We start from the raw sequence: 23409 nt of genomic DNA, 5'->3' as shown, positions 1-23409 counted from the left end.
ATTAATTAAAACTAAATTATATGAAAAATATCAGAAAAATAGTCTGGAAACTATGGTTGCATTTGGGGAAGTGGAAAGAAGGGCATGTTTAAGTTAGATGAAGGAGAAAAAGCCACCTTATATTTAACATTTAATTAAAATACTAATAAATGTACATAAATTTGTGAAGTTAATTTTAAGAGAGAAAGATTAGTCAGAATTCTAGCCAGTGTTCTTCTTATTTAATATTTAGGGTTGAAGACTGAAGATACTTTTGAAGCAAAGTCATTAGACTTCAAGATGATCTGCCATTCAGACTAAAGAAATCTTTAATGAGAATACCATGCAGTTTACAACTCTTTCCCATAAAATACACCATCTCACATTACCTGTCAGCAATCCTGAGGCAGACTCTAACACTGTAAGAGGTAGTATATATTTTAGGATAGAATACTGTATCACATAGTAATTGTGTATACTTGGGGATATTACTTAAATGTTTCATATACTGGTTTCTCTATATGAAAAGTGAGGTTAATGACTGTTCCTACCACAGAGTTGTTGTAGAATAGAGATAATGCATATAAACACTTTACTAAAATATCTGGTCCATATTAAATAATTACTAACTGGCAAAGCTAGAAGAGTTCTAATCAAGATATATTTGTACTACCCTATATTACCTATGGATATCTACTTTTTTAATATATATTTTTAGGTGTTGATAGCCTTTATTTTTTTTCATTTATTTATATGTGATGCTAAGAATTGAAACCAGTGCCTCACACATGCTAGGCAAGCACTCTATCACTGAGCCACAACCCCAGCCCTGGTATCTACTTTTAATTAGAGTTATATGTACTGTCCTTTTGCACAATTTTAAAGTTATTTTTTGCAGCTGATAATGACATTTGAGTTTGACATAGTCAATGGTATTATTAACATCATTTCCTAAATTTCTTTTCAATGGGAATAGAAGTTAATAACAGGAATTAAAAACGAAGTGGTCTTTATGAAGAATAAGGGTAAAGGTTAAATCCAGGTCTTGAAAAAGTTCATTTGAACTTTTAACTTACAAAAAAAAAAAAAAAAAGGAAAAGAACAGAAATATAATCTTTTAATTAGTTCAGGGTAGAAAGAATGCAGCTCTGTGAGAGCAGAGATTGTTTACTCTCTGTCTCCAGACTCCAGAACAGTGATTGGCAGGTACACAAACTTTTTTTTAATGAATGAATTTTTAAGTGAAAAAGAAAACAAACAAAACAACAACAAAAAAACCCTACCTTAAAACATGTCCTCAATAGGATTCACTTTGTTCTGACATGCTTTCCTAATATTAACTATATTATAACTAAAAAGTCTAGCATACAGTCAACTATTCATAAGATAGGAAATTATTATCAAAATATTCAGAGTAAGAAATAAAAGACTAAATAAGGCCTTGAATAGCTTTATTGAAATCTGTATAAATAAACATGCACATTTCAAATGTAAACTCAAGTGAACCCAAGTGCAGACAAAATTTTAACCTCTGTCATGCAGGAGGTTAGTTTACATTAAAAAAAAAAAATGAAAGAAAGAAAAAAGAAAAAACCCCAAAGCAGCTTTTAAAATACCAGGATGAAAAACCAGCTTTAATATCAAGGTATAAAGCAAAGCCATGATCAACATACCTCATTTATCCTGGTCAAATGCATTTTTTTCTTTACTTTAAAATGCTAACATAAATAAATAATTTACCAAAATGTGCACTCACAGAGTGAACTTTATTTACAATACACAATTTATAATCTATTGTATTTGATTAGTTCAAGTGAAGAACATTATACTTTTTGCTTTATTAACAGTGGGACACAAAGCAATTTCTCAGGTAGTCGATATGTGAAATGTGCCCCAGCATTTAGATTTTCTATTAAAGGCAGTTTGTATGCCAATCGACAATACATTCTTTCAACTAGATCAAAGGGAAAAAAGCAGCAAATGAAAATGCTTCAAATGTTCACACATATATTTGGCATCCTGGATCCTTGAATGTGGTGAACTAAAATCAAATTCAAGGTTTGTATGCTTTATATACTGTACAGGTTCTGACTCTGGAACATGCAAATGCCATTTCTCTTATAACAAGTTACCTTCTGAGAAAAGCTGTAAGGCTATGGTGAATTCCATCAGGAACACACAAAGAAAGTTAACAGACCTACCTTTATAGCCAATTGTCCATTAATGATTTAAAGGCTAGTATATGAAAAAAACTCTCATCTAAGCTTGATGCAATTATTACTATGGATACAGAATACTACTAAGTATGTCCTTATATTACAATAATTGGGAGCGCTAAAACTTGCCAAATTACCAAAAAATGGGGTAGAGAAAAACAGGCAGCAAAAATTTAGTTTTGAACCAACACCAGATTAAAGACAGCATCTTACAGCATGTAAAGAAAAATTTGAATGTCTAAAGAATAGATCCCAATAGCAGTAAAAAAAATACTTACATGTAACTGAAAAATGACTTTAGAATGTAGCATGAAATCTAGAACCTGTTTCCACAGTGGCAATAAGAGGAATATAATAGTCTGGATTTTTAATGATACTAAAAAAGGAAATTACTTTTTCAAGATTGTTTCTTGTATCATGATTTGGTTTTTTAATAGGCCCATATTGATTACTAGGGATAGATTTAAAATTTTGGTTTTCCAGCACTACTGCAGTATTTATGCCATATTGATACTGCAGTTAAACATTATAGTAGTAGTATATATGGCAGCCGAATGCACATGAACTAGATTATCCAAAAACTAAGTTCATAGTTTTCTTGCAGTATTATCAGAGCAAAATAAATGACCAACATCCACAAATTTAACATTTGTCATCAACTCACATCCAAAAAAATTAAAGAAAACATAATTCATCAAAACAGCAGCAAACTTAAAAGGGATTTATTTGTGATTTCCTATATATATTTAGCTTGTAAATACAAGACTGTAAATGTATTATGAGACAATTTCTGTTAAAGTTTTCATTGTGTTTCACTTCAAGTACTGCACAAGTTAAAATCTGATAAAGGATTTACATTCGGTTATCTGAAACTCCCCATCTCAGACTTGTTTTAATGTGGTGGGTAACTTCATTTTCATAGATACCACCAGCAGGAAGTCTCTCTTTTATGGCTTCTAGGACTTTCATTAATTAGTGTGCATACAGTTTTCATTTTCTATATCATTGTCATTATCATTGCTATCTTCATCACTTTCTAATGGGATGCCTGTGGCAGCTGAAGCACCTTTAGTTTCTCGGTCAAGAGGAAAAAAGCCAGTTCCACTGAAAGTGTCTTGTCTCTGGTAGAAGAGTACATATGCTGCCTTGGACTGTCAAAACAAACAAAGGGTGTTAAAATGGTCATAATTCTCAAAGACCACATTAACTATAGTATGAGTATTTTAGTTGGTAATCAATTTTGATGACAAGGCAGAAATCAAACAAAAACCACACATGGTCAAATGGAAGTTACTAAAATTAAGTAAATATAAGGTGAGTTCTATATATAAAGGAAAAATGCTCTTGGACGAAAATTTTTTTCTATGTTATTTGGACTAAGAAATATATGCAACTATAGAACAGAGGTGAGTTTCTTTTAATGTAGTAGTTTTTTCATCCCATGTTTGCGCTATAGTCCAACTTCTCTTACTGTATTAAGAACATTTTTTCCAACAATCACCTCTGTATCCTTTCTGTGAGTGTGTGTGTGTGTGTGTGTGGAGGGGTGGTGGTGTGCTGGTGATGTTGCTGGGGATTGAATCCAGGGCCTCCTCATGAGTACTAGGCAAGCACTCTACTGCTGAACATCTCCCTTCCCCCATCACCATGTACCTTTCTATTTTATTTGGTACTGGGGACTTAACCCAGGGGCACTTAATCACTGAGACACATTTCCAGCCCATTTTATTTTTTATTTTGAGACAGGGTCTGTATAAGTTGCTGAAGTTGGCTTTGAACTTGTGATCCTCCTGCCTCAGCCTTCCAAGTTGCTGGGATTATAGGGATGCACCACCACACCCCACTCACTGCGTATCTTTAATGAGTCCTTATGTTCTAGACTTTTCTCTTTGGCATTAAAAAATATTTGAGTCTTTTCTCATTGTAAATCCCTACCATTCTACCTCCCCTTCTAGCTGCCACATACATCTTTCTTCCTCACAGCCAGGCTGATGGGGTAGTCTATACCCATCACTCACTCTCATGCAAACTCAATTCAATGTAATCTAAACTCTGCCCAAACCATTTTAATAAATTGGCTTCCAATGGGTAACAGCCTCTAAACAAACAACATAAAGGGGTGCCCTTTTAAGTTCTTTTGGTCAATTTCTCTGCAGTATTTAATGTCTTTCTACTTCTTTTCCCTTCATCGGACAATTTTTAGCTTCCTTGAAACCATTTCTGTTTGATCTGCTATTCTCTTCAGGTTCTTCTCAGATTCTTCTGTGACTTCACTAAATCCTAACCTTTAGGTTCTTCCCTCAGCTTACCTCTCTTTCAGTTTGTATCCTCTCACTAGATGACTAATTCAAGCTTATGGCTTCAATTTCTACCTAAGGCTGACAACTTCAATTTATAATTTAAACCAGTTATCACCTCTAAACTCATTAATACAACTACATAGTAGAAATAACTACAACATAGCTATCCATATAGGCACTTCAAACTACACAGCAAATTTTCTTCATAAATTCCCAATCTTGGTTAATGTTAAAGAGTCACTTTCAAATCTCCCTTCCTGCATCTCTAATGATTATAATCATTAATTATAAAATTTTATTTATTTTATGCTGTAAGTATCTCTCAAATTCATTCTCCTTTTGTCTAGACTGGTACTACCACTACCACTAAGTTATTACTTAAGTTAACTGTGACAGTCTCCCTGCATGGCCTTTCTACTTTCTTTATTCAGTGCCTTCAAATCTATCTTTCTTAGTGTTCTTCTAGAGATGTTAAGATACAAATTTAATAATGTCATCCTACTGCTTACCAATCATCTAATGGTTTCTTTTTTTTTTTTTTTTCATGTACCAGGGATTGAACCCAGGGGTGCTTCTTAACCAATGAGACACATCCCTAGCCCTTTTTATTGTTTATTTTGAGACAGGGTCTCACAAAATTGCTGAGGGCACTGCTAATTGCAGAGGCTGATTTTGAACTTATGATCATCCTGCCTCAGTCTCCCAAACTGCTGGGATTATAGGCATGTACTACTACACCCAGCTGGTTTCTCAGTCTTTTAAGGAAACATTTAAACAACTGGGATGTCAATTTTCTAAATTTTCTAAAATTTCTAAATTTATCTCCAGTCTAATTTCTTCCTCATATTCCTATAAGAACTTTCCCTTTTAGTCATAACAATTTATTTGCTGTTCCCTTAAAACGTCACGCTGTCATGCCTCCTTTCTTTTGCAGTATTGTTTTTTTGATTAGAACAACTTTGCTTCTTTTATTTACTCTTATTTGTATTAGCAGACTCAGGTCAAAACAGCACTTTCACTATGAGGATTTCCCTGGTCTTATTTGCTTAAACCCCAAATCTGAGTTGAGACAGCAGTCTCAGGTGTGACCATAGTAAAATATTTAGTGGTACTTATAATACAATTATTGACTTATTTGTCAGGCTTTGTGTATGTATGTGTGTGGTATTGGGGATCAAACCCTTCAGAGATAGTTATTTTTTGTTTTTGAGGTACTGGGGATTGAACACTGGGGTGCTCTACCACTGAGCTACAACTCCAGCCCTTTTAATTTTTTATTCTGAGATAGTGTCTAGTTAAGTTGCTGGGGCTGGCCTTGAACTTGAGATCCTACTGCCTTAGCCTCCTGAATAGCTGGGGTTACAGGTGTGCACTACTGTACCCAGAAGACAGACAGCTATCTTTTAATGATGTTTGGAATGGAGTCCTACATATAAAAGACACCATATCTATACGTAAGGTACTCAAATACTGGTGATGTTCGCACAAAAAATCACCTAGGGATGCATTTCTCAGAATGTATTCCTGTTGTTAAGTGACCCATGATTGTGTACATACACATACACACACACCAACCACCATCATTATTAAATGCTTGGCAAAATCAAATTCATGTAGTGTACATAAATAAGAACAATTATTATTTAAAAGTAGGATTAGGGCAACGAACTTTGAAGGAAGGGATGTTGGCAATTTTAAGATATTTGGATTAGGAGATTAAAGAGGAGTACAGAAAAAAAAAAGTTGGGGACAAAAGAATAAGGAGTTTAAATATAAACTGGAAATGTTAATTTAGGCATACACCATAGAATGACATTTTGTTCAATGATGGACATCATATTTGATGGTCATCACTTAAGATTGTAATACAGTCTAAATGTGTAGTTGGCTATATCATCTATGTCTATGTAGGAACAATCTATGATATTTGTACAACAAATTACCCAGAAATACATTCTCAGAATGTGTCCCTGTTTTAAGTGATGTATGACTGCATGCACGCGCGCGCGCGCGCACACACACACTCTCTCTCTCTCACACTCTCTCTCTCTCTCTCTCTCATGAGGAAGGGGAAGAAAAGAGGGGAAAGAGGAAAAAAACATTATTTCAGAGCCATTCAAGCAACTACAGAAAAAAACTGTCAACAATTGGGCTCAGAAATTTATTAATCTGCTTTTATAAAATGAAGATTTTAAAGCGTTAAAAACTAAAAGGTTAGTCTCTGCCCTCAGGGAATATATAACTTAATTTGGGAAATAAAGTAAAGGAGTTAGTGTTTCTCACATCAACAGAAAGCCTTCTGAATAATAAACATCATACGAACAAACACAATATTTCTCACTCTTTGTAGTATTCTAATGATGGATAAAATTTATAGAGCTGAAAAATTTATAGAAAAATCAACCCTTATTAAAGAATTTTTAGCTTTCTTCTAAGAACACACTGCAGTCATCATCTCAATATCTGAAAATAAAAATCTGCTCAGACGTGAAGCACAACAAATGTGAATGATAAATGAATGTCAGTGTAAAGATATGTAACATCCTTATTTTTCTACTAGTGAGAAAATATCAGGGTAACAAGTATACGAAAAGAGTTAATCTTTTAAATAATTACATCATTTTGAGCTTACATGTCTAATTGTCTTGGGCTTTAAACATCATAGGTATGGTAAGACACTTAAAGGGGTTTCCTCTCTGTCTTAACATTCTGAGTTTAAGTAGTCAATATCTAGAATGCTAAGAGCTGAACCTACTTTTTAGAGGAAAATTAATTTTCATTAGGAATTCCATTCATCTTAAAAATTATCAGAAAATTTTTCACACTGCAATTTATGCTTTTGTTAGTGGGAGAATTTGAAGATGAGTGTCCCCTTAAGGCACAATTTTATTTTTCTTTAGCTGTGAGGACTGCTAGAATACAGACAATAGTGTCCATGGACTCTTATTAATTTGTCTTTTTTTTTAGGGGGTGGGTTCTAGGGGTTAAACCCATGCATGCTAACCAAGCATGTCCTCTACTTCTGAGCTACACCACCATTCCCTTTCCTTTTGCTAATTTTTATTCATTTCTTAAAAAAGTTAATCCCATGATTTTTAGGAAATGTGTAATAAACTTACCACAATTTGGTCTTCAGATGCAGTGGAGACACTACTGTCATCAAAATAGTACCATTTTCCATCATCTTTATTTTTTGCAAAAGCAGTATCTAATGAGAAAATAAAATCACTTCTGTGACTAAAATGATCTAGAGAATTCTCAAAACTCTATAATCATCTACACAATGGTTTAAACTCTAAATTGTTTATTTAACAATATTTACTAAGAGCCTACCATGTGAAATAAATGTCTCATATTTTGACTGCCATTGGTTTCCTCTCCCAAAAATCAACCATGGAAAAAGTCATGGGAGGAGAGGGAAGTGAGGGTCAAACTTAAAAAAAAAAAAAAAAAAAAAAAAAAAAAAAAATTAAATGAATAAATAAATAAATTGGCTAGAGGCAGCAGTGAGAAGATGAGAAGACAGGTTAAAAGAATATTTTTAAATTCCACAAATGGGACAACCATTGTCTGATTCTCTGTCACAGATTACCAGTAATACTCAGGTCTCCTGAATCAGACATATACTGTTGTTTACAAGTGCTGCTGGGTTAACAAAACACTTGACAACTAGTGTGGCAATTCATGTACTCTGATAAAAAATCAGCTTTGCAAGGAGTTGAGGAACACAACAGTGCACTGAATAGCTTCCTTTGAGTATACCCTCCCCCAATTTTTCCCCTTCCAATTACCTAGGACCTTTGACGAACAACTTCTGTAAATGTTGTATTGTTTTTTGTCCTATGCCCTTTCTTAAATCTAAGTAATCTGTGCTGGGTAAAGTTTATCTGTGTTGTGTTTGTTAGTCTGAACTCAAGACCACTGTGAAGTAGATGGTGCACTTACAAAGTAAAAGAAACATATTCTCAGGCTGAATAAAGATAAGTTTGAACAATAATGTGAATTATATAAGACACAAATTCCCAACAAAAGTTAGCCAATTAGAGGATGATATCAAAAGAAAGCTAGAGCAGCACTTGTAATATCTGAGATAAAGACAAGAAAGAATGTCAAATCCCAGAGGCTGGGGTTGTAGCTCAGTGGTCCAGCACATGTGAGGCATGGGGCTCAATCCTCAGCACCACATACAAATAAATAAAAGCACTGTGTACATCTATAACTAAAAAAAATATTTAAAAGAAGAAACATATGGAACTTTTTCTCCCCCCGGATATATGAAAATTTAAAGAAACCAAGTATTAGGCTAATGTTAAAGCCTCAAACTTAATAGAGACAAAGTGCCCAACTGTTATGTAATAAAATTAAGCACATCACGAAGACACAGTGTAAAAAAACCAAAAAATTCCCATGTATTTGAAGATTAAGCAAATAATTAAATAACCCTGGACTAATAGAAAATCATAAAGGAAATTTTTAAAAAAATTATAGCATTAAAAGATAGTAAAAATGCTACATTTCAAACTCTATTACCAAGAACTAAAGCGGTATTAGCAGTAAGTTTATAGTTTTAGTTATAGCCTTCAATATAGTTTGAAAAACAATGGAAAGCAAAAAGTTAAGCAGCCAACCCAAGAAGTTGGAAAAACAGCAACATAAAAGGACAACCAATTACCTAGGACCTCTGCTAAACAGTTTTTGTACATTTTGTGTTGTTTCTTTTCCTATATCCATTCTTAAATTTAAGTAAGCTCTGCTGCATAAGGCCTATAGTGCATTTTGAGTTTGTTAATCTGAACCAAAGTTATAAGAAGAAAACTATAATCAAGTGAAAAATGAAATCAGAGAATACCTACAATTAACAAATCAATAAGATGAAAAGGTAATTCTTTGAAAAGATTAGTAAGATGGACTTCTGGAAAGACTTATAAAAAAGAAAAGAATGAAACAAGGACAAAAATACAACATAAGAATATTATAAACCACTCTGAGATATATTGGAAAACCTAGATGATACATTCCTAGAGAAATAGAGTATATCAAAAATATACAAAAGGAAAAAGAAAACTGAGTAAGTAGAAAAATTTATGGTTGTAAAGTTCAGATTGTTTGAGAGGTGAATTCTAGTAGACTTTCATGAATAGTTATTTCCTATATTGTACTAGTTACACTTCAGGAAACAGAAAAAGGGTAGGTTATCCAGTCTGTTTTATGGCTCTAATTTTGATTCCAAAGTGAAATGATAATATAAAAAAAAAAAAACAAGACCATTGAACTATGAAATTTTAACAATCCTAATTAGTTAATAAAATTCTACTGTGTATCAAAAACTACAAAAAGACAAGCAGGACACATCCCAAGAATGCAAAGATGGTTCAACAGGAAAACCTATCAAGTGGAGGAGAGTGTGATTTGTTACTGTCAACCTGGGAAGAAATCTGGCAGTACTTAAATACTCACTTGAATCTGGAAGTTTCATCTCTGAGTACACAGCTCAGAGAAATTCTCATATAACAGACCATAAACAATAACATTTATCAGTCTCAAATGCAAACTGGATGTTCACCACCATGTGGTGAATGCAGAGATAAAACATGGTGGATATAAACCATGAGTAGTGAGGAGCAATGGACAAGGCAGACAAAAAAGTACTAAAAAAAAAAAAAAAAAGTAAGATCTGAGATCTGTAGCACAGTACCAATTATGTAAGTGAGCAAATATGCATGGTTTATAAGCACATGCAGTAAGCAAGTTACAAAGGGAAGGGGAAAAAGAATGGGAAGAGGAAGAACCCCAAATGGACCAAAAACACTTCTTCCTGTGCCTTCAATTGAAGTATATGATTATGAACTCAATCCTCTAGATGTGATTTGAAAAAAAAAAAAAGGTTCAAAAGCAGATTCATTCGTTAATCAATAATGCAGAACTATTACATGTAAGACATCTGACAGTTTACCAGAAGTAATAAATACCTTAGGGGGAAAAAAATCAGTAATTATTCAAACATTGTTGTGAGTTAAAAGATAAACAGTCAACTTACAGTGTCCTCCTCCCATCCCTCCATAATGGTTGGAAACAGCAATCAAATTATAGCGGCAAGGACCTGCATTTGGATTAATTAAGAATTCCGACATATCCAAGTCACTGTTTTAAAAAGAAACCAAGTTAGTGTTACATTTTCCCTAAATACAATGGATTCATTTTTTTCTTTGAAATGCAATGAATTCTATTCCCTTCTGCCAGTGTTGACTTTCTCTACATTTTTCACTAAAGAAATTATCAAGAGCTAAGTAACTCATTATTCATTTGGATCCAATGACTCCTTTTTATTTTAAGATAATTTTTAAGGAATGATTTACAAAGAAAAAAAAAAAAAGGGGAGAGTGAAAAACAAATTTCTTAGGAGTTTTTAAAAATTAAGCCAGACGTTAGAACATCTGAGCTACTCCGGAGGCTGAAATAGGAGGACTGCAAATTTGAGGTCTGCCTCAGCAACTGAGTAAGATTCTGAATCAAAATAAAAAATAAAAAGGATTGGGAATGTAGCTCAGTGGTAGAGTGCCCCTAAATTCAATTCCCAGTATCTATCAATCAGTCAATTGAAGCCCATTTTTATTCCACATTTTCCTAATTCTGATAATCTACAGACCAGAAATGGGCAGCACCCTTTGAATGCAACTGACTATTCATTATAATCATATATGTATGAACTTGGAACGTGACATCTTGTAAATAGTTTATTACTGTTATTCCTATATTTGCATAATTTCTGCTTGTTGTTTGTATACTCACATCATTAAAAAGTAACAATTTTGCTAGGAGTGTAGCTCAGTTGGTAAAGCACTCACTTAGCATGTGCAAGACCCTGAGTTTGATCCCCTGCACCACCCCCACACCCTCAAAAAAGCAATGATTCTAACTTCCAAATATACCTCTAATAGAATCTAGTTTTCTTGCACTTACATTGTCAAAATCCTATATTCTTGAAAATTTTAATGGCTCACAATTTTGTTAAAGAGAAAATGACCTTTTTCGCTCCTGCTCAATAAGTGGAATAAAAAATTAAGTACATATTTTCAATTTTTTTATCATCTATATCCTTTCCAGTCCCTTTTGTATACACACCTGCCTTCAGCATTTGTCCACTTACTAACTGATTCAAGTAAGTTTTGGTGCACAAATATCATAAAATATGAAAGAATACTGTCACATGTTCTTTTTTGCAATACAGGATAGTGCCAAGCTCTTATTATAAAATACTGTGTGATGAAGTCCTTCCTGCTGCATGACTAAGTGAATGAGAATACAGTGTTCCCTTTTGTCCTGAATTCTTAACTGTGTTTAGTAAAAGCTAAAAAACAAACAAACAAACAAAAAGAGACTATGAAGATGTTGTCTCCAGACTTCTTTATACCTTTTTACAAGTATGATGTCATACCACACAATAAGAAAAACTGAAGGATAAATGCAAATAGCGATAATTTATTTCATTACTAAGTCAACATTCTAAAGCAGTTCCATTATTCTATTTTTGTAATATTTTAGTCATTTAATAATATTTAGGAATAATTTATGAGTAATGATAAAATGAGTTCTAGGGAAAACGAAATCACTAAGTCCATAAAAAATCTTATAAATGAGGCTATGAAAACAAATGGTAATGTAAGACACAGTGAGTTATACTGTATTTAAAAAGAATATTTTCTCTTTGTTTTTTTGGAAAATCTCTAGGATTAAACATTGTGAAATATCAACCCTTAGAAATTGTTATATTGACTCAAAAATAACCTCAAATCTGAAACAGGATCCATTGGTACCTGATATTTACTAAGATACAATAACAACAAGCATCAAATAAATTTGCAAAGTTAGAATGCCCAATGTTTATAAAGTACAATTTAACTTACTTGATAGGAAAATCAACTAAAGTATCCAATTTATCTCTCATATATCGACTGTAAGAAAATCGCTTGAGATGTACCACAAGTACTGGAGGGAGGGACCATAAATCCAATTTCTTTGTGGCTTGCTGATGTTCTTTACAATTTGGACAATACCTAAAACCAAAAAGAAATATTTAAAAGTTTGAAAGAGATACAAATGGCTAGCTCCATTAATAAAAACAAGAAGCCAAAAACAAATTTTTTCAGTGAGCAATTATTTATTTATGCCTAATAAATATCAGTCTAAGAGCAACTCCTCTTTGTTTTCAATACATTTTCCAAAAAAGTCTAACCATTATAAATTAATATGCAAATAAATATTCAAGGAAATGATGAGCGCTAGATTATTTACATTTCAGTATGCTAGAAAAGATATGAATGTATCATAATATCACGAATGTGTGCTTAGACTAGGTGTCAGAAAATCCCCATACTCTGGGCTCTAATGGAATGACATCACTAAATAATTTCCCTAAAAAGTTCTTTTTCAAAATGGCTATGCAGCTAAAACTTCTTGGGAAAAAGGTAAAAATTAAGAGTAAAATGACTATTAGGGAAAATATAGTAATGTGATTAAAGTTACTACTTTGATAATACTTTTGAAGATATTCCCATCCCTTTTAATGGACTGTAACATTACAGGAACTTTCATAATTTAAAATATCAAAGAAAATTTAGTAATCACGTTTTCAACTTGATGTAGTACATTCCTCAGAATAAATCCTTAAAGAAAATAATCAGAAACAATTATTTAATTTTGTCTCTTACCAGGGATCTTCAGCACCTAGCTTTTCTTTTGTTGTAAAAAGTTCAATGCAATCTTTTAATTTCACGAAGGGTTTTTTAGGAGGTTTATATTCCACGCTTTCATGTTTTTCAAAATCCTAAAGAGAAGTATTTCTTGAGTTAAGAGAACAAATGAAACAAAACTCATTTTAGTGATACCATCTTACTATGAATAATAATGAAAATTTGTAAACTTTCTCAAGAAAATCATAAAACTTATTTCAGCTGAGATTTATATCACACTTCTTAACAATTCCTAAATAAACCTGTATAATTAAAACATGTCAACAAAAAGCATGTTCAAAACCCACTCTGGTTGAAAAAACAGTTTGTGACCAATTTTTTAATGGCAAAATAAACATATTTCATAGAAGGAAAAAGTGTAACAAAAGAGTATGATTTACTCTGGCAATCAGAATAAAGTAAACAAAGAAAAGGTAAAGATGCAGTGTATGAATGATGACTTACCTCAGCAGCATTTTCATCAAAATATCTTTTTTTCAATTCAGGATCCCAATCCAAAGCAAGAAAAGATCTTTCTAAGGTGGAAAACATATTTTTCCTTTAAAATTCAATATTCTTTAGAACTAAAATTTATATATTTTAATATTAGGGTATATATAAAAACAAACAAGGGGCAATCTTTTCTACTTGTACTAGATCATTAGGGCAAGTAGCTGTTTCTAAGCCATTGTAATAATTTGAGATTAAAAGAAAAAAGCCCACAAAGCTCAAGCGTTAAGTTAAACCTTGCTCTGGTAAACAATAGCACATGGACATTAAGGCCTTTCATTTAAAATTTTTAGATAGGTAAACAGCATTTTCATGGTTGGGATGAATTTCATGGTTTTTATATTAAAACAAAAAAACACATACTTTGTTGAAATTTGATGCTCAAGTCATTTTCACAAATACTTACCATCTAGCCTAAGCTGCCTATCATCAAATCTTATATGCCTTGTATCATCTTTGATGTAGTTGATATCAGTATTGCCTAAGTTGTTGAACTGGAATGTAAACAATCGTTTTTTGTGTCCCGTGAGTTGACCTTTGCAAGTTTCCTCAGTACATAATCCATTTTCAGAATCATTATCTCCTCCAACTGAATCTTCTGACTGACTATTTTCATTCTCTGAGGGAAGTTCTTGATCCTGGCTGGATTCATCATCTGGTTCATCTGTTTCCATTTCACCTAGGTTTTAAATATTAGAGATCTTTAAATAAATCCAGTGTTACATTTTTGAAATAATTATTTTCCCCAGATTTATAGGTAATTTGTTTTTAGTTCCTTAATCTTCAGTTCTTAACTTTTTCTCTGAGGCAATAACCTAAGTGAAACATTTTAATTATTTAACAGGAAAGTCTTACTTGGTGAGCCTTCTTCATGTATGCCATTTGGGCCATTCCCATTAATATTTTGGTCCTTACAGCAATGTAGGGATCCTTCAGTTTCTTCAGTTTCAGTAGATATTTTGACATATCGGCTTAATAAAATCAGAATTCAAACAAGTTCAGTTCTACAGAGATCTAAAAACTGTTTTCCATTCTACCAATAAAATGAAGCTTTTAAATGCAATAACAGTGGTCATTTAGTAGATTTAAATAAATTAAAACTCAAAGCTTACAATTCTGTCAGTACAATTTATTGGGTTTTGGTTGTCTTTATAAAAAGAATTACTTTGTTACTTTCAGAGTGTTACCTCTACCTTTTATACATTAAAGTTTGAGGAAATAATTTCTCAAAAAAAAGTACTATATAAAAGATTCCCATTTAAATGCTATATATTATTGCTGAGAACACTTGCTTTTATATAATGTGAATTAAAAAAATTTTTTTTGTGGTGCTAGTCATCAAAAATGAGGATAATGTGATCTTTATGTATGGGTCATGGAACTATAATAATTAGGTATACAAGAAATAATACTAAACAGGCCAACTATAAAAAAAAATGAAAGGGATCAAATGGTGTTTATGATTACCTTAAAATTCAAATCAAGATTTTTAGGAAGGCAAAAAATGGACTATCTATCATGAATATTTTTTCTTTTAAGGCAATTCGTGTGACTGATTGAGCTAGCAGTATGAATAAAGAAATGAGACATTTGCCATTTGTTATGATTCCAGAGTGTATACATGTATCACAATTATTGATAACACTGGGTCTGAAATAAACCTCAGCAATGTGTTTTTCATGATTGTGAGAGTAGATTAGACTGTAATCTGATTTTTAAAATTGATACCTATCTAAACAAAGTTGAGATAATACACATTTGCTCAATTACATTCTGGTAGTACTTGCATGTTTACTTTGTAAGCTGTAGTTCATTCCCATACTTATTTTATTGAAGCAGAATTGTCTGGCACTTACCACATTCTCAAAAGGAGGAGATTATAGAGTTTATCTTCAGTATTATTTCGTGGGACAGCCATAAGAAAAGGTTGACCAAAAAGTGAAGAACCAGTATGGTGGGTATAACTTGAGTGTCTGAATTTTTCTCTTAGGCAAACAGGAATAATCACATGCTCTGTATCTTCTGTCCTATTGATGTTAATTTCAAATCTGTAAGAACAAAATGGACCATAAACTCTCAAAATTTTGTTAATTCTTTTGATTATTTTCAAGTAATAGTCTGCACAATAAATTTTATACTTACACATAAATATCATCCCGTTCCATAATACTACTAAGGTTTTCATCCATAGGGAATATTCTGTGAAATCTATGATTGTATATATCAGTAACTATCATCTAAAAGGAAATAAATTTCTATTAAGCTGGTTTTATAACACTGAGAAACTAAATACCAACTTACATCCTTCAATCTCAGAAACATCTTACCTTATCTGCAGGTACTCCTGACAAAGTAGACAACGCTGTACAAAGATCTAGTATATTTCCAATTTTGGGGACAACCACTTTGTACTAAAAAACAAAACAAAACAAAATTGAATGAATTTATTATGCTGAAAAAAAAAATGGAGTAGGTGAGACTGACCTCATGATTGCTTCCTTCAAATCAATATCTGGCTCAAAATGTTTGTCTCCAATCTTGCCATTATCCCAGGGGATAATGTCCACATGGATGCTTCTTTCTATCCCTTATTTTTCCTTAGCACCTCTAATCAAAGATCTATCCTTGCATTCAAGTATGGTCAATTTCTTTGACCTTGTTGTCACCTGAATCTGCTTTGTTTCTGATACCTTAAACTCTAATAGGTTATTGTCTAACCACACTACTACCTGCTTCACCAGGAAACTTACTCTTACCTATTCTTAGCTTTTATAGAGATTTCTAGTCCTTATGACACTCAAGATTTTCTCCCTACTGTCTTCATACACTTCCTTCCAGACCCCATATTCTTCATCAATTTAATCATTCCATTGTAAAACCTTTAACCTCTATTATTCAGTTTCACTCTTGTTGAACTTTCTGAAAGCTGTACAGATATGCTGGAGAAAGTTCACTAACTTCAGAGGCCAGTGAACTTCAAATCCACAGTACCCAATCTCAACTGATCCTTAACACTGCCCAGAAACAATTCTCTGTATCACTTATTTGCTGTTTTTCTCATTTCTCTCAATTACTATTTAAAATATTCACCATTATTTAGACCTCCTATTTCACTATTTCTCCCTTCATTTTCAGAACACCACCTAATTTTACCAAGAAAATGGAAGCTGCCAAGTGGCTAAAAAGCTGTAACTTCTAGTTCCCTTACAAACTTACTTGAAGCCATATAGGTTGTTTTTTTCTCTCTTGTAATAGATGGGAAGACAAATGTTTCTCTTCCCATTGAGGGTGAACCCTGGTTTGAAATCTATTCTAAGACCTAAATCTAGCTATTAGACTATCTTCAATTTTATCTTGACTCTTTTGTATAGGCACTGAAATATACACAAATATCTCAAAAAACAGTCCTTCATTGCTTTCCCTTATCTTCCCCTGCTTTATAAATGACTTTGTTAACAATATCTACACTGACTATTGTAACTTTCTTATCTCCCATTCACTTCTCAACACATTCGCTGGCTTTTGTCTCCATTCCTTTATTTAACCTGTTTCCAAGGGTACTAGTAACTAACACAACTCACTCTTTATCAGACCTTATTTTATGATCTCTCTGTAGTATGACTGCTGACCACTCCAATCTTTAAAATTTCTTTCCGTATAAAACTACTACTTCTTAATTCTTTTCAATTGCTGTGATAATATTCTCTTCGAAGCTCTTCTATATTGTTTAGAATTTTGTCCTTAGTCCTCTTATTGATTCTATATACACTCCTTAGACTACTGAGAATGTATCTCCATTTGCTTTGGCCAGTTCTGAATTAGATGCCTATCTTAGTATAATTATTAATAATGGCCCTTCTTATTTTCAAAAGAGTTCTGGTTTAGATGATAAATCACAGAATCACCATAGTCTTCAGTGATCTCATCCCTTTAAAACACTGACTACCTTTCTCAAAGAGCTCACTGCTCAATTTAAATCTCAAGCACAGTCTTTCTCCTCCAGTGTAAATACATAAACTTAATACTTATTGGATAATCACCATCTAAATGGTTCTTCTGTATCCTGAAGTCAACATGTCTAACACTAATAGTTCATGTTATCATGTCCAATACTAAAATGGTTTCTTCTTACACCTATATATTCCATTAAAACAAAAAGCACCGAGTCCTCAATTCTCCAGTTCACTGAACTTGACATCATCTTTGAATACATCTACACATTTTCACTTTCTACATTCTACTAGCTTATCAATCAAACTGCCATTCCGACACAAGTCCTTGTCAACTGAACGTCGCAAAAGCCCCATAGCTCTGATCTAAGCTTTTCCTATCTAATCTCTGTGCTAGCCAGATTCTTCTTTCACAAACACAAAAAATAGTCATATAATCTCTACACTTATAACCTTTAAAAGCTTTCCTAGCCAAATTTCCTATCATGGCATCAAACATCTTTGTGACAGGTCTTTGTGATACACATTGGTAGAGCTCCTGCTTACCATATGATTAGCTATTGTAAATTCCAGAAGTGGGCCATGTCTTCTTTTGTCTTCAGGCCTTTGTACATGCCATTTTCTTGGCCTATAATGCCTTCATTTCCAGCTTTTACCTATTTATAACCTAATCATTCTTCAGGATTCATCACAGGTATATCAGTTTGTGTAGGTTACTCTTTCTGTGAGCTCCTGTAGTACTGTCATAGTACCTTTCACACGGTATGACAAACTTCTTGAGAACTAGGATTAGAAACACCTTCATATTTCCAACCCCTTGCAGAGTATGAGAGCCCAACATATAATACATGTTCAATATGATTACTAATATACTTCTTATAATCTAAATCAACTTCAATAATAGTATGTTAGCTAAGTTCACCTCCTTACCAGCTGGATAAACCATAGTATTAATGAGAATATCATTTTGTACTGAAACTGTTACTGTTTAAGAGGAAAAAAAAATGACAAAAATACACCTCCATCCCCCTGAAAAAAGAAAACAAACAAAACCCATATCCAGTTCCTGTGCTGTTTGCAGATCTAACTTCCACAAGTTAATATTCTTGGTCACTGAATAAAGAAGTAACTCAATGAAATTCACAATGCTGGAAAATGATTTAAAGCCAAATTATAGAGCATTCACCACATATCTTACGGGCTAATGTGCAGTTTAATGTAACCTTGTCACTATATAATACATACTTTTTTATATTATTAGATGGAAGAGTATTGTCTTTAATAAATGTGCTGAACAGAAATATAGCATCTATCTTTTTTGTTATAATACATTTTTACTAATTTTTTATATTCTTTTGGTCCACTGGCATGTATTTGCAAAGTTACAAGCTAGTGAGGTAAGGGTGTACTGCTAGAACTGAAAATAATGTAGACAATTCTGCACTTACAAGCAAGAATAAGAGTATCTAAAGAATATTATTATCCAGTATGAAAAGAAAAAAGCACAAAAGGTAAAAGCAGGTCTTTATTAGTTCTGCTCATAGATAAGGGCAAGTTCTCAGCACTACCTGACAAAATACTGACATAAAACCACTAAGTTTGATGAGTTCATGAAGAAAACATATAAAGAAGCAGAAAAAAAAAAAAAGCCAAAATGTATATACTACTACATTTATTTGTTACAACTAAACTTTAGTTACTTTGAATGAAAGAACTATTTTTAAGAATACTGCAAATATCTGCAAGCTCACTTTCCTGCATGAGTAGTAAAATCATAATTTTGTTAAAAGCATAACTTTCATACAGATTTTGTGACTATTAGGCACCAACAAACTTGAGCTGTTTGGCTGGAACTCTAAGGATTTAGAGAAAAACAACATCCTGAAGTAGGACCATATCTGCCTTGTTTTGTGAACAAAAAGCTTATTGTTTGTGCTCAATACAGCATTGTGAACACTTTTTTTCCTTTTTGGTACTGAGGACTGAATTCAGGGGTACTTTACCACCGAGCTATATCCCCAGTCTTTAAAAATTTTTTCTAGGTTGCTTAGGGCCTTGCTAAACTGCTAAGGCTGGCCTCAAACTTGAGTCCTCCTGCCTCAGCCTCCTAGAGTCACTGTCACTGGGATTATAGGTGTGTACCACCATGCCTAGCTTTAATATTTTTGCATTAATATACACAAATAAAACATTGAAAACATAAAGATTTATGAGTCCCCTATCTTCAAAGAACTTATGGTCTAGGGAAGAAAAAAACAAGCACAAACCAAATGTCAAAGTAAAATTTGCTAAATGCTGTAATAGAATTTAGGGGAGGCAGGAAGAGAAAGGAGATACTTTCAATGGGAAGGGCCAAGTCTCAAAAAAAGCACTCATAAAGAGAAAAAATAGTGTTTTACTCACAAAATAGAAAATAGTTCAGTTATAACACTATGCTATGCAATCAGGCAGACATGGACATTAATGCCTATCATAGTGATTTTGCATAGGATAAACAATATGTGATAAAACAAAGTAATAAAGATTAGAACATTACTGTACCAAATATTTTAGTCTAACAATTTCCATTTCTCATCTTTTTAAGTTACTAGTCTTCCCAACACTGTAAAATCAATGTCTGTTTTCTTTGATGAGAAAAAGTCTTTGACAATATTTTTTACATGACATACTTCACCCTTTCAAGATTTAAAAAATTATACTAATTTCCAAAGTGTTAAGCTTATATTAATTACACTGTAAACATTATTTCTGAACTGTGTTTCAGGGTTCAACACTAATTTTTAATTTACTTATAGTACTAGAGATTGAACCCAGGGCCTTGAACATGCTAGGCAAGTGCTTAACCACTGAGCTACATCCCCAGTCCTTTTCAAAATTTTATTTTGAGACAGGGTCTCCTCCAAGTTGCCCAGACTGACCTCAAACTTGTAATCCTCTTGCCTCAGCCTCCTAAATTGCTGGGATTACAGGTACATACCACCAGGCACAGCTTCAAAATGAATTTTATTTAATACTCAACACTATGATATTTTATAAAATGTAACAAATGTAAAGAAAATGATCACTACTTACCTGCATAGGTTTAGTAAGTGGATCCATTCTAACTAAATAAACTTCCAAGGTACGTTCTTTTTTCATGGGCAAAGGAAGTGTCAAGTAACAAAAAGGATCAAATGTTACTGAAATCTTAGCACACTCAGGACAAACTAAAGTTGATTTGAAAAGGCCATGAAATATATCTACTATGATGGAATCATTTCTTTTTAAATGGTTTTCCCAGGCTTCTTCAGCAACCACCTACAAAGAAAATAAGATGCAAATCACAGAGGTATTTCAGAATCGCAACAATGTGGACAATAATATCATGAAACTTACTTTATCAGGCCTTCCATCAGCATCTTTCAATTGTATATACGGTTTTTTCCTAATCCTATTCAAATCTTCATGTAGTCCATCTAATAGGAAAGCTAATAGTTCTTGACAGTCTTGCTGCTGATATCCAGAGAACTGGGGTGCAAAACGTCCTACCTGTGTCTGTAAAAAAAGCAAAATCATGAACTCAGCTAGAGTCAGGATTCCTTTAAAAGTCTACGGTTAATCTTTATTATTCATGGATTCCAAATCCATGAGTTTGCCTGCTTGCTAAAATTTATTTGTAACCTCCAAATAAAGTTTAAACACTTTAGCAGTCATTTGTGGTTATCCTCAGGCGAAAAATTTGAGTCATCTAACATGCACATTCTTAGCCGAGGAACAAAGTGATCTTTGCCTTTTTGTTTTAGCTTTCATACTATATAAACAAATGTCTTTTTGTAGTTGATTTAGTGCTATTTTTTTTTCACATTTTTGTGCTTTCTTTTGGTTATTTCAGTGTTTAAAATAACCCCCTAGCATAGCTGGCTAGAAGGAGGCTGTGGAGAAAATATAGTTAGATAAGCTTCCTTCAGGCATGAGTTACAATGGTGTAGGCTGTGAATTCAATGTTAACAAATCAACAATACATATTAAGCAAGGCTTTTTAAAAAAATTTTTTATTTTTTCTTTTCCGTACCAGGGATTGAACCTAGGGGCACTCAACCACTGTATACATCCACAGCCACCTACCCCCTTTTTTTAAAATTCATTTGTATTGTAAACATATGGGATACATCTTGTTTCTCTGTTTGTACATGAAGTAGAGGCATACCGTTTTTGTAATCATACATTTACCTAGGGTAATAGTTTTTGATTCATTGTTATTTTTTCCTCCCCCCCCACTCCTCCCACCGCTCTTATCCTTCTATACAGTCCCTCTTTCCTCCATTCTTGTCCCCCTCAACCCCCCATTATTTGTCCTCATCCGCTTATCAGCAAGATCATTCATCCTTTAGTTTTTGAGATTGGCTTATCTCACTTAGCATGATATTCTCCAATTTCATCCATTTGCCTGCAAATGCCATAATTTTATTATTCTTTATGGCTAAGTAATATTCCATTGTATATACATATACCACAGTTTCTTTATCCATTCATCCATTGAAGGGCATCTAGGTTGATTCCACAATCTGGCTATTGTGAATTGAGTAGCTATGAACATTGTTGAGGCTGTATCTCTGTGGTATGCTGATTTTAAGTCCTTTGGGTATAGGCCAAGGAGTGGGATAGCTGGCTCAAATGGTGTTTCCATTCCAAGTTTTCTAAGGAATCTCCACACTGCTTTCCAGAGTGGCTGCACTAATTTGCAACTCCACCAGCAATGTATGAATGTACCTTTTTCCCCACATCTTCGCCAACACCTATTGTTTCTAGTATTCTTGATAATCACCATTCTAATTGGGGTGAGATGGAATCTTGGGGTTGTTTTGATTTGCATTTCTCTTATTACTAGAGATGTTGAACATTTTTTCATATATCTGTTGATTGCTTGTAGATCTTCTTCTGTGAAGTGTCTGTTCATTTCCTTAGCGCAATTGTTGATTGGGTTATTTGTATTCTTGGTATAGAGTTTTTTGAGTTCTTTATATATTCTGGAAATTAGTGCTCTATCTGAAGTATGCGTGGCAAAGATTTTCTCCCACTGTTTAGGTTCCCTCTTTGCACTGCTGATAGTTTCCTCTGCTGAGAGAAAGCTTTTTAGTTTGAATCTATCCCAGTTATTGATTCTTGCTTTTATTTCTTGTGCTATGGGAGTCCTGTTAAGGAAGTCTGATCCTAAGCCAACAGTTGAAGTTGGTCTTGCTGAGTTTCTCAGGGCCTCACTAAATGCTGAGACTGGCTTTGAACTTGCAATCCTTCTGCTTCAGCCTCCCAAACCTACTTTTTCTTCTATAATCTGCAGGGTCTCTGGTCTGATTCCAAGGTCCTTGATCCATTTTGAGTTGAGTTTTGTGCAGGGTGAGAGATAGGGGTTTAGTTTCATTCTGTTGCATATGGATTTCGTTTTCCCAGCACCATTTGTTGAAGAGGCTATCTTTTCTCCATTGCATATTTTTGGCCCCTTTGTCTGAGAAAACTGTATTTATTTGGGTTTGTGTTCGTGTCCTCTATTCTGTACCATTGATCTACCTGTCTACTTTGGTGCCAATACCATGCCGTTTTTGTTACTATTGCTTTGTAGTATAGTTGAAGGTCTGGTTTTGCGATACCCTCTGCTTCGCTCTTCCTGCTAAGGATTGCTTTAGCTATTCTGGGTTTCTTTATTCTTCCAGATGAATTTCATGATTGCTTGCTCTATTCTGTAAGGTAC

The 23409-nt window shown here is 33.3% G+C and overlaps 1 protein-coding gene across 3 annotated transcripts in view; it reads right to left on the bottom strand.

Moving 5' to 3' along the window:
- Positions 1-2902: 2902 nt before the first annotated feature.
- Positions 2903-23409, bottom strand: part of Usp15 (ubiquitin specific peptidase 15) — a 108847-nt gene continuing 88340 nt past the window's right edge. For all 3 annotated transcript variants that reach the window (XM_047549056.1, XM_047549057.1, XM_047549059.1), the window contains 13 exons: positions 21060-21218; positions 20757-20981; positions 16062-16145; positions 15877-15971; positions 15591-15782; positions 14590-14705; positions 14141-14413; positions 13690-13760; positions 13204-13319; positions 12400-12549; positions 10533-10636; positions 7615-7703; positions 2903-3346 (listed from right to left, as the gene is read on the bottom strand). In XM_047549056.1, the coding sequence (XP_047405012.1) occupies positions 3164-3346; positions 7615-7703; positions 10533-10636; positions 12400-12549; positions 13204-13319; positions 13690-13760; positions 14141-14413; positions 14590-14705; positions 15591-15782; positions 15877-15971; positions 16062-16145; positions 20757-20981; positions 21060-21218 (1857 nt within the window). In that variant the 3' untranslated portion in view covers positions 2903-3163. The remainder of the gene's footprint in view (positions 3347-7614; positions 7704-10532; positions 10637-12399; positions 12550-13203; positions 13320-13689; positions 13761-14140; positions 14414-14589; positions 14706-15590; positions 15783-15876; positions 15972-16061; positions 16146-20756; positions 20982-21059; positions 21219-23409) is intronic.

This window comes from Sciurus carolinensis, chromosome 4 (assembly GCF_902686445.1).
Source record: "Sciurus carolinensis chromosome 4, mSciCar1.2, whole genome shotgun sequence".
NCBI lineage: Eukaryota > Metazoa > Chordata > Mammalia > Rodentia > Sciuridae > Sciurus > Sciurus carolinensis.
The sequence above is the reverse complement of the archived record's forward strand: the minus strand, read 5'-3'. Positions and strand labels throughout refer to the sequence as shown.